Here is a 17,768-nt window from a genome sequence, read left to right on the forward strand (position 1 = left end):
CGCATTTCCCCGTAGTCCACTTCAGTACATGACTGAGGGCAGTTTGTAGTTGCCGCTCAATATATCTCATGTTCGACGACTGACACGAGATGTATTTGTATTTGAAACCAAAGGATGTAGACCTTGAGATTTGTTGGACTGTATGGGAGGAACAGAGATCGGTGTAGAAGTTGATTCATCACCTTTTTTAACCATGGAGGTCAAAAGGCTTTTCATTTGATTTGAAAACAATTCTCTTGGAGGCAAAGAGAGATCTGTCTGTACTCCCACTGTAGTTGTGGAACGAAGTGCAGCAGCATATGTCTAAGATGGAGTGGCAGAAAGCAATTTCCGAGCCTCAGGATAACTAATGTTATGGGTTGTTTTCAAATGCTGCACCTCTTTTTTCCTCCAACCATTTTGGGCAAGAATGAAAGTAGGAAGGGTGGAAACCATTGCAGTTGGCACAATGTGGGTCCGTGTGACACTCATAGGAAGTCATCGACAAAGAGACCATTTGCCACTATAGGAGGAAGTTGTCCACTGATGCCATTAATCTTCATAATGAAAAGTGTGACACTCAAGACACAGCCATGAAGAACTCCAAGTTCCTGTAGAAACAAAAAAGAAAGTGTCGAACCCATATGAACGTGAAATCGCCTGCCCATTAAACATTTTTAATAAAAATGAGCAAATGGCTACATAACCCATACCTTCATGTTGTACCATAAACCTTCTGAATGTCAAAGAATATTGATACAAGATGTTGTCATTTGAGAAAGGCTTCTCTGATTGATGTTTGAGGTCAAATTAGGTGGTCCACGGTGGAGTACTGTCTTCAGAACCCACACTGAATGGATGAGAGAAGGTTGTTTGATTTAAAGAGCCAAACAAAATAGCCATTAACCATCCTCTCTAAGATATTACAGAGACAACTCATCAAAGCAATTGGATGGTAGTTCAAAGGAATCTTAGGAACCTTCTCAGGTTTAGGAAAAGGGAGTGCAATAGCATGGCATCAAGCATCAGGAAAAACATTCTCCTGCCAGATTCGGTTAAAAAGACAGTCAAAAGAATAGCAAAAGAGGCAGGAGACAGATGGCGCACAATCTCGTGATGAATATCATCAGGTCCAACTGATGTGCTGCCAGATCGATGAAAAGCAAGTTTGAGTTCCACCAACGTAAAGGGGGTGATTATAGTCACAGAGATGATCAGACTGAAAGGAAAGAGGTAATCATTATGCCCATGTTTTGATGGTTAAGAAGGTGGGGGATGAACCAAAAGTGCTAAATGTACAAGAAAAGCTTTCTCCAAGATCATCAGCAATGCTCTAGGCATCAACAACTTCTTGGTTATCAGAGAGCAAAACTAAAAGGGGAACAGAAGTATACTTTTCACTGACCTTTCAAATCTTATCCCATATGACTTTGGAACTGGTGGTGGAAGAGATGTCAGATGTGTACTTAATCCAAAATTTATGTCCATTAAAATGCCCTAGGAGTAAAAAGGGAGACGGTAACTGCTCAATTAGGATATCAAGGTGTGACTGAACATAAGTCTCTTCATGAACCAGGAACAAATAGTTATGTCACAATCCAATGAAACATGGATGGCTACAGCCTCCACGGATGTATCAAGTGACAAGGACAGGGTTGGCACACACTAATCAAGCAGCAGTACCTCCCCCCATGCATTTATCCATCACACAACCTGTCATTTCTGTACAAAGAAAACTACCAAATGGTAATTGTATCAGCAGGTTTCAGAAACGTTTCCTGTATGGAGAGGCACATGGGATGATAAGAACCAATCAACTCCTTAATGTTATCTAAATTTGATTGAAAACCTCAACAGTTCCACTGGATCAGAGTGGCCATTATTATTTATGTGGAACAGAAGATCTTCTGTTTTCATTTTTTTCTTTATTGGATAAAAATCTATAAACCACTATGGATCCTGCCTTGGGTCGGGTAGGCAGGTCTCTTTCTGTGGACAAAGATTTAAATGACTGAGGGAGCGAACAAGTGGTTGATTTACTTTTCTGGGGCTGCAGAAGAGAATGGGCCTGAGGAAACATTTGAACCTGAAGAAAGTGAAACTGGGCAGTCACTGGAAGGAGTGGTAGGGACAGAGATGGAAGTAAATAAACACAGATGCATCAACTTTTTTAATTATGGAGGGCATAAGATTCTTTCTATGTTTTGCAAACAACTCTGTTGGAAGCATGGAAAGATCTGTCTGCACTCCAACTGTGGTAGTGTAATAGATAGAGATCAGGACAACAATTTCCAAGCCTCTGAGCAGGAGATGTTATTAACAGTCTTTAAGCATTGAACCTCTTTCTCTTCTACCCACTTAGGGCAATAAATAGAGTAAGATGGGTGTGGGCCATTACAGTTAACTCAGTGTGGTTCCAGGTTGCACTTGTAAGTGTCGTGGCCTTTACCACCACAATGAGCACATACCAAAGAACCATGGCATGATGTTTTTGAGTGACCAATCTGCTGACACTGGAAACATCTGACAGGGTTAGGAATGTAAGACTTTACCTTGCAGTTCAGATAACCTGCTTTGACTGTGGCAGGAGGATGAGATGATATAAATGTTAGTATCAGAACACTGATACGGTCCATAATTCCATCCTTACAGGTGAAGATTTGGCATACCATAGCAACACCTTGGCTGGAGAAACCAGCAAGGATTTCCAATTCAAGAATGTTTTTTAAATCCCTCGTAACTATAACCCCTCTGGAAGAATTCAAACTTGCATGGAGAGTAACCTCAATGGGTATATATCAAATGGCTTTTGATTTCAAGAGGAGTTTGGTATGCTGCAGTGAAGATGTTTTCACCAAAATGTATCCAGAGTGCAATTTCAATACTGATTTTGGGGAATCAGCAAGTCTCTCTACTCCCTTCTGAATGAAAAATGGAGACATCTGCCATAAGGATTTTTCAGACAAGGAATGAAGAACCAGAAACTGAGGTATAGTATCTGGCTGTAATATTGACTGTACACAGTTGTCCATGCGTGGTCATTTTCCAATTCTTTCATTTTTATTTATGTTTTTAGAAAGAGGGGTATCCATAACAAAGAAGCTACATTTCAGTGCCCACTGACCCCACCCACCATATAGCCCTACGAGGGAATGCACTACAGTGTCAAACAAGGACATTGCAGCAATGCCAGGGTTTTGTCAGCACTATACCTGAACACCAGGCATCAGATACAATGTTCACAACACCTGTTGAAAACATCCAACACTGTTACTTGGTTGACCTTTGCCCAACTGGTTCAGCTGACTGATTCTAGGTGGGTCACCCCAAGGCTGCCCATCTACAGGAATTCAAGGCCAAAGTAGTGTGTTAGGGTTGGACACCTGAACCACCAGGATCCTCTCCTCTCCTTCATGGGTCACCATACACAGCAAACATGTGGGTGAATGTTTAGATCCCAGAGGAAGTAAACTGAAAGAACAGAACCTTCCATGGGAGGTCCCCTCACCACGTACTGGAATTCACACCAAGGGAAAACAGAATAATACATATAAAGATACAAATACATTCCTCTATATACAAGTACAGAACAGAATAATACACATACAGATACAGAAATACATATCTCTAGATACAAGTACAGAATAGAATAATACACATAAAGATACAGAAATACATACTTCTCAGTAAAAATGCAGAACAGAATAATACACACATACATATATAGATACATGCCTCTAGATACAAGTCCAGAACAGAATAATATGCATATAGATAGAGATACACAGAGGTATGTACAAGTACATACAGAACAGAATAATATACACATAGATACAGAGATACATACCTCTATGTATAAGTACAGAATAGAATAATACATATGTAGATATAAAAACTTCTTTTACCGAGAGGTATGTACAAGTACAGAACAGAATAATACACATATAGATATAGAGATACACACCTCTAGATGCAAATACAAAACAGAATAACACACATACAGATGTAGAGATACATACCTCTAGATACAAATACAAAACAGAATAACACACATATAGATGTAGAGATACATACCTCTAGATACAAATACAGAACAGAATAATACACATATAGGTACGAAGATATATACCTCTAGATAAAACACTAATTATCTTGCAGAACATCCTATCTCACGTGTGTTACAACCTGAGAAGTAACAGGTGTTGGTTAAAGGAAGGCATACCTCATCAAGTAAAGATGAAGCAAGAAGAATCACAACTGGAGGGAAATGATTTCCATCAGAGAAGGAAACAACCAGATGAAATAGGTAATGACAGGTAAAAGTATGAGTAGCAGTCCACAGTATAGCCTGAACAATCTTCTCCAGAGGATGAAAAAAAGCCACCAGAGTCACAGTAGCATGTTGAAACAGATGAAAGGAGACACAATAAAGACAAGAACCTATGAAGAAAAGAGAAGAATATGCCAAGTAAGTTTGCAAATCCAACCTGTAATGGTGATGGTGGGAAAAGGACACAAGATACCAAAATGTTCCAGGGAAGAAACAAATGAGAACAGGAACAATGAAAAGAAGCCATCTAATAATGGAATGACCTAGTTCTGATGATAGAACCAATCCACAGCTCAATTAGAAATGCTGGGAAGAAGGCAAGGCAAGTCGTAACTTGTGTACAAAAGGACAGACGTTGTAGCCCCAAAGTCAGAAATAAAACCAGCTACCCACCCAATTGCAGAAGTACAGAATCACATGAAGGTCAGCAGAGAACACTAAAACCCTTTATTTCATAAAAGATGGAAGATAAGAGACAGAGTATTACAAACAATAAAGAGCAACAAAATTGAGAAATAAAGGGATATGCCAAGGTCCATTAAGTGAAAATATCTAGAACATCAAGATATGTACTCCAACCAAATATACAAGCTTCAGTGAAAAATGAAAGACTTAAGAAGGAAGTGGAAAAGGAGCATCTACCATATGATAGTCATTGTCCCATCACCAAACAATACTGAACTGATGAAAATAAATATGTAAAACCAGATAAACCAAGAGATTCAAGTAGAGGTGTCACCAATCAAAAACTACCCATGAAAAGTAACGAGTGAGTGCCATGAAAGAATATGAAAATAACAAATGAAGCCCAAATCCCAGAGAGAAATAGAAACTCTTAAGGTAGCCAAGAAAGCAGAAGGTATAAGGAGGAAAGGAGGAGGAAATAAATCTCCACCAAACTTGAAAATTTGGCTACACAATAACTCAATCAAGAAAATTAAACAAGCTAAATGATCCATATCTTGAACATACAGAGAAGCTGAAACATCCTTCAACCATTATCAAGAAGTTCCAGGCCACGTGGAGAACATGAACATTCAACAAACTAAGGCACATATCCCTTTGGCAAAATGTTGATCCTATGGCCTAGGTAAGAAAAGTAAGTGTGTTCCCAGTATCAGCAATAACCATGTTGAGAATCACAAGAAATATAAATTGAAGAAAACACAATTTGTGTGAAACATGATCAAAATCTGACAGAATGCAACATAGAATGAAAGCATATACAAACACTAAAAAAACATCCTGCACAGTCAGTATTAAAAACTGAAATTAAGTGAGAAAACATGTTTGATTCCTATAGTTCCAATCAAGATAGTGAGGTAAACAGAATATAATACAGAAGAAGCCAGCTGCTCCAGGAGAGTATGTCATGCTTCCATTGGTGGAGTGTCATCAAATGTCACTGCATGCTAAGTGAGCAGCTTAAACTGAGAGGATACACATGTTAGTGAGTTAAATGAGAATAACTTTTTTTAATGTAGTATAGGGAGCTTTTGTGTGAGGGGAGGTAAGCATCATACTGAAATTTTATATCTTAACCAAATTAACCAGCTAAACTAGTACAATTTATCAAAACTAAGTAAAGTTTTCTAAGGCTATTAGCTTCTTGAACAACAAACAAAACCAATATAACACTGCTAAAACTAATAAAATAACTATATTGTAAAGTCAAATGTTTTTCATTCAGGGACTAGAGTATTTCAGAGTAGTGAACTGAAACAATTGTTACTGTAAATAAAAAAGTTTTTAATTATTTTAATGATGTTAAATGCTTTGCTTACAGTGAAAGCCACTTCTAAAATAATTTTACAAAAGTTTTTCTCATAATCACAGAGTATACTTCATCAGAAAACTTGCATATTAGAAAGCTACTTTAAACTCAATATCAGTAATCAGAAGAGAATATGATGGAGGCAGTTTCTGAATATCTTTTTCTCTTTTGAACAGCAATAATGCTATACTAATTATCAACTGCTTTAGATCATAATGCCTATGCTATTGAAAAAAAAAATGTATATATATATATACACATATACACTACATGGCCAAATGTAAGTGGACACCCAACCATCACACCCACACGTGCTTCTTGAACATCTCATTCCAAAACCTTGGGCATTAATATGGAGTTGGTCCCCCCCTTGCTAGTAACACAGCCTCCACTCTTCTCAGAATGCTTTTCACTAGATTTTGGAACATGGCTGCAGGGACTCGCTTCTATTCAGCCACAAGAGCATTAGCAAGGTCAAGCACTGATGTCGGGCGAGAAGGCCTGGCTCGCAGTCATCATTCCAATTCATCCCAAAGGTGTTCGATAGGGTTGAGATCAGGGCTCTGTGAAGACCAGTCAAGTTCTTCCACACCAACCTTGGCAAACCATGTCTTTATGGACTTCACTTTGTGCACAGGAGCCTTGTCATGCTGTAATAAAAATGGGCCTTCCTTAAACTGTTGCCACAAAGTTGGAAGCACAAAATTCTCTAAAATGTCATTATATGCTGTAACATTAAGGTTTCCCTTCATTGAAACTAAAGAGCCCAGCCCAAACTCTAAAAAACAGCCCCAGACCATTATTCCTCATCCACAAAACTACAGTTGGCACTATCCATTCAGGCAACAAGCATTCTCCTGGCACCTGACAAACCAAGATTTATCCATCAGACTGCATGATAATGAAACCTGATTCATCACTCCAGAGAACACATTTCCACTTCTCCAGCATCCAATGTGATGTGCTTTATACCACTCCAGCAGACGAATGATATTGGGCATGGTGGTGTTAGGCTTGCGTGTGGCTGCTCAGCCATGGAAACCCATTTCATGAAGCTCCCAACAAACATTTTAGTGCTGACATTGCTTCCAGAAGCAGTTTGGAACTCGGTCGTGAGTGTCGCAACTGTAGACAGACGATTTTTATGCGATACATGTTTCAGCACTCGGTGATCTTGTTCTATGAGCTTGTGTGGCCTACCACTTCGTGGCTGAGCTGTTGCTGCTCCCAGACATTCTCACTTCACAATAATAATAACAGCACTTACAGTTGACTGGTGCAGCTCTAGCAGGGCAGAAATTTGATGAACTGACTTGTTGGAAAGGTGGCATCCTATGGCAGTGCCACGTTGAAAGTCACTGAGCTTTTCAGTACAGCCTATTCTACTGTCAATGTTTGTCTATGGAGATTGAATGGCTGTATGCTTGATTTTATGCATCTGTTAACAATGGATGTGGCTGAACTAGCTGAACCCACTAATTAGAAGGGGTGTCCACATACTTATGGCCATGTAGTGTGTGTGTGTGCATGCGTGCGTGCGGGCAAAGTTTTGAACAAAATGTACAGTAGAAGAAGCAAGAATATATTTTATGGATATTTTTTAAGGAATCTGATGCATTAGATTATTAGTTTTATTGTCTTAAAATAACTTCAATGTGGATGTTTATTTAGTTTACTAGTATATAAAAATTACAGGAAGCAAAAATCTACCAAATTTGAATTCTTCAATATGCAATTGTAACTTTGACACCTGTAAATAGACGAAAGAAAAATAAAGGGTCTTCTAGTTTTGATTAACCAAATAAAGCCTATCATGAGCAATAGCTCCTTTACTTAAAAAGTGTCTCTTCCCAGTATCCATTGATTGTAGTTGTTTTATAATCACATCAACTACATTATCATGGTAGTCCTCTTAAAACCACATTTATTGGTAGTACTTAATCATCATTGAAAAACTTCACTGATTGCTAGATAAATCCTTGGTATAAAAACTCTCTCTCCAATAGGATTTTATGTAGCAGAAATATCACCAAAATTTAGGAGCTATTTATGTCTATGTTGGCAATTTAATTCAGCTAAAATGGGCAGGTAGGTATTTCATGTTTATTAGCACAAAGCTACTAGGCTATCTGTGCCAAACAAGATGTAGTATACTATAATGGTATATGGAAATGAAGGTAAAAATACATAAAATATGTAAAATTAAAACCTGCCAAGAAGACTGAAGCATTAAGTTCAAACTTGCTGTCAGTCACCTGAAGTTGGCCTTTCCAGTCCTGGGTTCAGGTCAAAATAAAATTAAAATGTGTAAAAGAAATCATGCTAAAACAGTGTATAGTCCAATAAAAACCTTAAGTTAAAAATACCAATGGCTCTTAAAAATGTAAAAACATGAGTGAGGCAGCCAGTATTACCTGTAACATTGGCTAATGTCAAAGGCAAACCTACCTTAAAATTATGTTTAAAATGGCATTGCCATTCTTGGTTGTAAGGATGACATGATAATAAAATATGTATGATTGTGACCTGAGTGCCACACAGACTACACATTGGTGCATCAGTACCAGATAACTAAAATGGGAAGAAGTAATGAAAAGAGGAGGTATTATCACAGAAAAAGTGTGATTGGACTCATGTAACTAACAACATTCAGAGATATAAATCATGACTGACCAACACTGGACATTTATTATTATGATAGGTTGAAAAAAATTAGAAGATTCCACAAAATATTCAATAAAAATCAAATTTACTAGAAAAATGAGTATATACACATTTTCTTATTTAAAAAACAAAAATTTTTCATAATATATTAAATAGTCAATACTAAAGTTCAAATACATTTGCATAATATGACAGATAACATTGCATATACCTTTGATTTCCTACAACTTCAGTTTCTGTAAGTGCAGACTTTTCATTAGTTTCCTAAAATCTTCTTGTACATAAACAAATAATTGTTTATATTTATACTGATTTCTCTAAAAGAAAACTGTTTACAAGTAGTCTTTAAATACTTTATATACATTTTATTGATGCTTAATTTAGAAAAAAATGTAATTATGCTCACCAACAAATAAATCAATAATCTGAAGCAGCTCTTCTTTCACTACATTGAAAAAGGAAATACAAGCTCCATGTACTCCAATAACAAGTGGTTTTGCAGTTTCCCAGCTAAGGTAACAAAATATCAATGTAAATTATTAAATTTAGAATTTAATTCATTACTCATAATATTACAGAACTGTTTTTGAATCTATCTTTTATAGAACATGTCCTAAATAACATTTACTATTCACAAAATTCTACAAAAACAAACAACTGCACCAATAAAAATTACTGAAACTGAAACATAAAATACACCTTTCTTTTAAAAACTATGAACATTTCTAAAATTCAGATTTAGTCTACCCAAGAAACAGAATACCTAGTAAACAGGTTTACAAACTTTTACCATGAAGCTGAGGAACAAATGCTGAAAGTAATTATATAGGCATTTGACTTCAACAAAACTAAAAGCTGCAATTAGTATTATTACCATAACTGCTCCACACCACTGACTTGTAATTCAATTATTTTCTTAAAAGATGCAAACAGGTTCGAAGAGAAATCATATGGAAAGTAAATTTAAAAAAACACAAAAAAAGAAAATTGGCCAAGTTTTACTTACAGAAAGTATTTCATTCAAAACATTTTTTGCATTACATTTAATATTGACAGACACACAATTATATGTTTATAAACATCGTACATATTCTTGAAAATTAAATCTACCTGCCTAGGTATCAGTTACTGAGAATGTCATGAGGTTTTCGTGGTTTACATTCAAAATATATTAAACTACTTTTTGTTTACATGATATCAATTAGTATAGCATAAAATGATACCCAATAATCCATGTTTTAAAAATATATACGTTTTAAGTTTTTAATTTTATGAGGCAATATGTAAAAAAAATCATGAGCTTCTCCTGCCAGAAAAATTGTTATAGAGGAAATTGTCTGTCTTTTGCATGTTATTTATTACTGATATTCTTTGTTGCATTATGTTACAAAATATGAATTATTTTGTGCAGTACTACCATTAATATACAAAAAATTCACAGCAAAAAATAAAAAAGGATAAGTACTTCATTTCTTGTTTTTCATGTTTATTATTGTAGAAGTAACTAAAATATAAAACTTGATCTCTTGGGTTAGTTAAGGTTAAATTAATTAAAATAAATAATAGTGTAATAAAAACGCTTCATGAGACACACACAGAGCAGCTAAGAATAGCTCATGGGTGATGTAATTCAACAGCATAACATGTGCCATACATTCCCCAACTGATTTACAACTTGTAATGCATCAATTGTAGTTACACGTGATCCGAGGAGCAATAAAACACTAAAATTTAATTATAAATAGATGTATACTGTTATGAGTTTAAATCTTAATTTGGTTTCATGCTATAATATGAAGTCATTCTAGAAAGAAAAGATAATTTAGATTTTTCTTTTTGGTGTTTACAAGGTAGGTCAAACCGACCAGTCTTTTATAGAATGAGGGTAGAGAATATTATAGATAAGATATAGAGTTTTACTGAAAACAAACACTAGAAATGTATTTAGGAGGTTAGAGATAACTAAAGAGATTTGAGATATTTGAGATGAAGTATTTTCAATCTTAGCATGAAAATCATCTTGCACATGGACTATTCAAAACAAATACTTGATATATTCACAAACAACTTTTTTTTAGTTTACTAAAAATACTTCATTAAAAATATGACTTTTCTGCATGTGAAATACTGCCAACATTTGTGAAGAAATACATATTATATTGAAAATTTGTAGTATAAAATCTATAAAAACTTTGAATAACAACAAAATGATCACATGGTCAGTGAAATTAACCAAGACCATATTGAGAGAGTTAACAAAAATTAAACAAAAATGACTGCTAGAAAACTGGACCAAGCTACATATAGAAAAAAAAAGATTTACTCAAATAAGTTCAACTACTTGTGAAATCAATGTGGTTATAAGAAAACTAAGCTTCAACACAGGATTCAATACAATGGTTTTATTTCAACCCTGTTTGGTGAAATATACACCTGAAAAAAGGTAAGGCAGTTGCTAAGATGTGTACCTGATGATGATGAACTCTCCAGGTTTGATTAAAGCTGACAATTCTCTTAACTTCTATTCTGAAAGTTTCCAAACTTGTGTATTTTAGGATCTCATCAATAGTAATTTTCTGTGAAATTTTTTTTTAGTGTACAACATTCAAGAAAATATCGTAATTAAATCAATACTTTCAACTGAGCAAAGCAAGAATCAGCACATTATTTCCTATGTGAAAATGGATGAGAAAACCAAGTGCATTTTAAATGAATATTTAAAATTTTCCAACAAAACACTGCCTTATTCAACACTTCTGCAAGTATAACATCATCTGTTTTTTTTTATTGTAACAACTTACATATATTTTTACTTTTAATCTTCAGATTTATATCTCATTTCTCAGATTAATAAAATAAGCAGTGTAATGAATATGATTTAGTCATAACATTCTAAAAAGTGACTAGAAATTTATATACTTAAAATCTTCTCATGAATAAATACATTGAATGGAAAGCTGTGTTAACTAGGAAGCATTAGAAATAAAACTCTCTTAAGGCCAAGCATTTAAACAAGGAGACCTACAAACAAAAACCTCTCAGGCCAAGATATATGCTACAAGATTATAAAAGCAATACCCCCTCCAACCAATTACCTAAAGCATGAGGGGTGGAAACAATAAACACTCAAGATAAACATCTTAATTATTAGGTGGGAGCAACAATGCTCTTTCAGCTAAGATCTAAACTATGAAGGGATAAAAACAATAGCCTTTCAGGCCAACATCTAAATTACAAAATGGAAGAAATACTACCCTCTATGTTCAAGCACTTAAACTATGATCGTAAAAGATAGTGATTATTACATTCACAAAATTAATAATTAAACAGTGTTACTTCTAATCAAATTGCTCAATTAAAAGAATATTTGAGATTAGTGTTATTAAGAATAAAGTTTGTGAAAAATAAAATTCCCTGTAATGAACTTGCTATCACAAGAACAACATATATGTAACAAGCAAAAATTTCAAACCCCAGTGATGGGAAAGTTAAAGTAAATCTATCAATTTCAATTAGTTCATGGACTTTAAAAACATTATACTGCAATCCTGGTTTTCCTCAGAACCAAATCTCTGAGCTATTTATACTGCCTACTGTGAAAAGTAATTGTTGAGCATTCCAGTCATGCTCAGAGTTGCCCAACAACAACATATTGTAAAGCCACTTTTATTATTTAAATTATGTCACATTTTGAAATGTAAATGATGGTGTAATTATTGATTGGTTAATTTAGTGTTTTATGGCACAAAGCAGCTAGGCTATCTGCACCAAATATCCAGTAAAAAGGTAAAAGTAAATGTAGTGAATTTAGTGAAAAGTAATTGTTGAGCATTCCAGTCATGCTCAGAGTTGCCCAACAACAACATATTGTAAAGCCACTTTTATTATTTAAATTATGTCACATTTTGAAATGTAAATGATGGTGTAATTATTGATTGGTTAATTTAGTGTTTTATGGCACAAAGCAGCTAGGCTATCTGCACCAAATATCCAGTAAAAAGGTAAAAGTAAATGTAGTGAATTTCATGAAAAAAAATTAAGGTAAAACAAAACATCATTGAAAAACATAAATAGCATAAAAGCAATGTTGACATCTAGTCTACAATGTTAAGAGAGATACCAGAGTAAAAGAAGTTGTTAAGGACTTCCTGTAGCAGAATGGTAATGATCATAACCTGCCAGGAAGACTAACAGGTAAGAACAAGATCCACCGTCAGTCACCTGAAGTTGGTCTTTCCAGTCCTGGTTCCGGGTTATGTGTCATTATAGCCAGTACCAAAAGGTAAAGTAATAAGAGTGTTAAATGACATGCACCAAAAGTGTAATAACAACTCTCCAGGACAACTAACGAGTAGTTCAAACAGCAGCGTTAGTCATCTGAAGTTGGCCTTTCCAGTCCTGGTGTTGAGTTATTTAATGTTCTGGCCATTTCACAATGTCAAATTGAACTAGAGAGATTGTGACTCTTAAAAGGGAACCACAATAAAAAAGGTTTAATGAAGAAATATAAAACACTTAAATGGCATTAAAAAGATTAATGACCATTAAAAAACTAAAAACTTTATCAAGGTGGATGGTGTTACCATCACTAATAACACTGTCTAATGTTATGGACAAACTTGGGACAGAACATGTTCAGAATAGTGCCATCATTGAGTCGTAACAATGGCAAAAAAGTAAAATGTGGCTCATGGTGATCTGAGTGTTACACAAACTACACATTGGTGCATCAGTTCCAGATAAAAGAAAACGATGAGTTAAAAAACTGACCAATGCATAGGCTAGTCAGAACAACTTCCTCCTTCCAATCCTTATGGAAGCAAGATGACCAAAGTCCAATATAGGGTTTTTTTTCGGAAAGCTTGTGTTGCTCTGCAAGTGGACTGCCAGCTGGCACAGAGCCAAGCCTTGAATACAGGACCATAGTCCATGTATGGAATAGACACAGTGGTGATAGTGCCAGAGCAGATAGATTTAGCTACCATGTCTGCAAGCTCGTTCCCGCGAATACCAACGTGGCTGGTATCCAGAAAAACTGGATAGAAGTAGATGTTAATGAGAAATGGGCCAGTCAGTTTTGAATATTAGCGAAAACATGGTGTGAACCAACAAGAAGCGATTCCAAGGCCAGTAGAGAACTAAGCAAATCAGTATAAATAGTGCAGTTGGAGTACTGCTTAGCTTCAATATGATCCAGGGCAAGAGGATTGGCATAAAGTTCAGCAGTGAACACAGAAGCTGTAATGGGGATTCTGTGCACAACCACCAAACTGCAACAAACCATTGCAGAGCCCACAGAGTCACCTGATTTGGAACCATCCGTATAAATTGGAATGAAAAGATTGTTCGAAAAATGTTCAGTAAATAAAAGATGGTACTTCCAATCAGGAGTATGTGCTTTTCTCAGATGACTTAAAGAAAGGTCACATTTCAGGACTGTAATAAGCCATGGGGGGAGGACTGACCAGTAGATTCTGCAATGTTATCCAAAGACAGACCCAATTCATCCAATTACGCCTGGACAAAAAGGCCAAAAGAAGCAATGGCAGATCATCTGTTGTGAAAAAGTAAGGCCCACTGAGGAAGGAAAACACATCCCCAAGTGGGATGCTTTGGTAAGGAGCAAAGTTTCAAAGAATACAGTAAAGACAGTTGCAAACAGCAAAGGTACAGAGAAGGTTCATGAGATTCCACATATAAGGTCTGAACTGGGGAGGTGCGAAAAGCCCCAATGCAGAGTTGAAGTCCTTGATGATGAATAGGGTCCAGCATCTTTAAGGCTTAGGGTCTGGCAGAGCCATAGACCATTGATTCATAGTCGAGTTTTGAACGAATAAGAGCACGATATATCTTTAACATAGAACATCGATGTGCTCCCCAACTGGCAGTAGAAAGAACACGGAGGATATTCAGTGCTCTTGCGCATTCGACCCGTAACTGCTTTAAGTGTGGTATAAAGGTCAGCCTATGGTCAAAGATAAGCTCCAAGAACTTGGTCTCGGGGACCACAGGCAGCAAAACTTCACTAATATGGAGTTCAGGATCAGGGTGAATACCCCATTGGCAGGAAAAGTGCATGCAAACGGTTTCAGAGAGAGAGAACTTAAAAGCATTCACCATGGTCCACTTCAGTACACAATCAAGAACAGTTTGTACTTGTCACTCAATACATCTCATGTTCAATGACTGACACGAAATGTCAAAGTCGTCGACATAGAGCCCGTTTGCAACACTGAGAGGGAGTTGTTCAGAGGTGGCATTAATCTTTATACTGAAAAGTGTGACACTCAATACACAGCCCTGAAGGACCCCAAGTTCCTGTACAAAAGAATGGGAAAGTGTCGAACCCACATGAACTTGGAATATCCTGTCCATTAAAAAATGTTTAATAAACATGGGTAAATGGCCACGTAACCCATATATATGGAGATCTCGCAAAATGCCATATCTCCATGTTGTGTCATAAGCCTTCTCAATGTTAAAGAATATTGATGCAAGATGCTGTCGTTTGATGTTGTCCATGGTAGAGTACTGTCATTGGAACCCACACTGGGTGGGCGAGAGGAGGTTGTTTGATTCAAGGAACCAAACAAGACGAGCATTAACTATCCTCTCTAATGTCTTACAGAGACATCTCGTCAAAGCAATTGGATAGTAGTTTGAAGGAATCTTGGGATCTTTCCCAGACTTACAGAAAGGTAATATTATAGTCTGGTGCCAGCCATTAGGAAAAACATTCTCCTGCAAGATCCGGTTAAAAACAATTAGAAGAATATCAAGAGAAGCAGGAGATAGATGGAAAAGCATGTCATAGTGCACATTATCTGGTCCAACAGCATAAAGGGACGATTCTAGTCAAAGAGACAGTCAGTTCAAAACGAAAGAGGTGAACACTCCAACCGAGTCTTGATGGCCAAGAAGGTGGAGAAACAAGAAGAAGTGCTAGATACCTGGTAAAAGCTTTCACCTAGAGTATCGACGATGCTCTGGACATCAGCTACCTCTTGGCCATCAGAGAGTAAGATCAAAAGAGGGACAGAATTGTAGTGCCCACTGACCTTTCCAACCCTGTCCCATATGACCTCAGAACTGGTGGTAGAAGATATGCTAGTTGTGAACTTTATCTAAGATTCCTTCTGGCTGTAACGTCTTACCCACCTAGCATGTGCACGGGCCTGCTGGAAAGCGATGCAGTTTGAAAGTGTGGGATATCTATGGAAAATATCCCAGGCCCATTTCTGTGCCTTCCGTGCCATGTGGCAGGCAGGATTCCACCACGAAGGAGGATATAGTGAAAACGTATCATATTATGAATGAATACACTGAATTTGTGTGTTTTATGAATACACTGAGTATCTGCTTGTATAATACAGTCAGTTACTGCTGCCACATAGTCATCTATTGATGGCTGACAGATGATGGCAGGATTAAGTTTTGTGAGAGCAGTGAAAGTGGACCAGTCTGCCTGATCCACCTTCCACTGGGGTACACAGGTAGGGTGGCATTGACCACGGCCAGTCTCTCTCAAAAGTATAGGAAAATGATTACTGCCTAGTGAATTATTGTCAACCCTCCATGAAAAATGCTATAATTATGAAGGGGAGCAAACCGAGAGATCAATAGCGGTAAAGGACTGACTAAGTGCATGAAAATAAGTATAAGAATCAGTATTGAAAAGAGAAAGGTTGTGATCAGAGAGCATACACTCTATAGAGCAACTCCTCCTATCAATATATGCACTTTCCCAGAGGGTATTATGTCCATTAAAGTCCTCCATGACAAAAATAGAGACAGCAACTGTTCAATGAGAGCATCAAGGTCTGATTGATCATATGTCTCTCCAAGTGACAGGTAGAGAGAACAAACAGTTATGGTGTGACCCAAGGATGGCACCAACAATGCCACCCTCCATGAACTCGTCCATCACACAGCCTGTCATTTCTGTACAGAGAAAACTGCTGAAAGGTGACTGTATCAGCAGGTTTCAGAAATGTTTCTTGCAAGGAAAGACATACTGGATGGTAGGAAGCAATCAGTGTTTTGATGTCATCCAGATTAGAACGTAAACCTCGACAGTTCCGTTGTATCAAGGTGGCCATTTTTAATGACGGGTAGGCGAAGTGACTGAAGAACCCTTCTGTTTACGACCACGTTTTTTCCTTACTGTTCTTATTTTGGGGAGGTCTATCAACCTCCACAGATCCTGCCCTGGGTCGATTGGGCAGGTCTTTGTTGTTGGAAGGGGATTCCAGTGACTGAGGATGTGAACAAGTGATTGTTTTGCATCTTGGGGTGGGAGAAAAAGATGTATCTGAAGAAATGCCTATATTTGGAACCAAAGGATGTGGATCTTGGAGTTTGTTGGAATGTATGGGAGGAACAGAGATCGGTGTAGAAGTTGATTCATCAACTTTTTTAACCATGGAGGTCAAAAGGCTTTTGATTTGATTTGAAAACAATTCTCTTCGAGGCAAAGAGAGATCTATCTGTACTCCCACTGTAGTTGTGGAACGAAGTGCAGCAGCATATGTCCGAGATGAAGTGGTGGACAGCAATTTCCGAGCCTCAGGATAATTAATGTTATGAGTTGTTTTCAAATGCTGCACCTCTTTTTCCTCCAACCATTTAAGGCAAGAACAAAAGTAAGAAGGGTGAGAACCATTGCAGTTGACACAATGTGGGTCCTTGTCACACTCATAGGCATCGTGGTCCTTGCCACCACAACGAGCACATGTCAGGGAACCACGACATGACATCTTCGAGTGGCCGAACCTCTGACATTGGAAACATCGGAGAGGGTTTGGGATGTACGGCCGTACCCTGCAATTTAGATAGCCTGCCTTGATGGTAGCAGGTGCACGTGGTGATGTAAATGTCAAAACGAGAATATTTGTCGGAAATGTAACTTGATCTTTGCGAGTGGAGATGTGCCTCACTGCAGAAACTCCTTGAGTGGAGAAACCAGCAAGAATCTCTGACTTTGGAAAGCCAGCAAGTCCCTCCAGTCCCTTCTGAATAAAA

At 37.0% G+C, this 17,768-nt stretch overlaps 1 protein-coding gene across 13 annotated transcripts in view; it reads right to left on the minus strand.

The window, feature by feature from the left end:
• LOC143253720 (uncharacterized) overlaps positions 1–17,768 on the minus strand; it is a 52,022-nt gene that overhangs the window by 18,498 nt on the left and 15,756 nt on the right. For 9 of the 13 annotated variants that reach the window (XM_076508011.1, XM_076508022.1, XM_076508008.1 and 6 more), the window contains one exon: positions 9,154–9,257. In XM_076508011.1, the coding sequence (XP_076364126.1) occupies positions 9,154–9,257 (104 nt within the window). Of the gene's footprint in view, positions 1–6,392; positions 6,689–9,153; positions 9,258–17,768 lie in introns of those variants that run through there. The other 4 variants (XM_076508018.1, XM_076508019.1, XM_076508017.1 and 1 more) reach the window with 2 other exon arrangements.

Source organism: Tachypleus tridentatus, chromosome 6 (assembly GCF_004210375.1).
Source record: "Tachypleus tridentatus isolate NWPU-2018 chromosome 6, ASM421037v1, whole genome shotgun sequence".
NCBI classification, from domain to species: domain Eukaryota; kingdom Metazoa; phylum Arthropoda; class Merostomata; order Xiphosura; family Limulidae; genus Tachypleus; species Tachypleus tridentatus.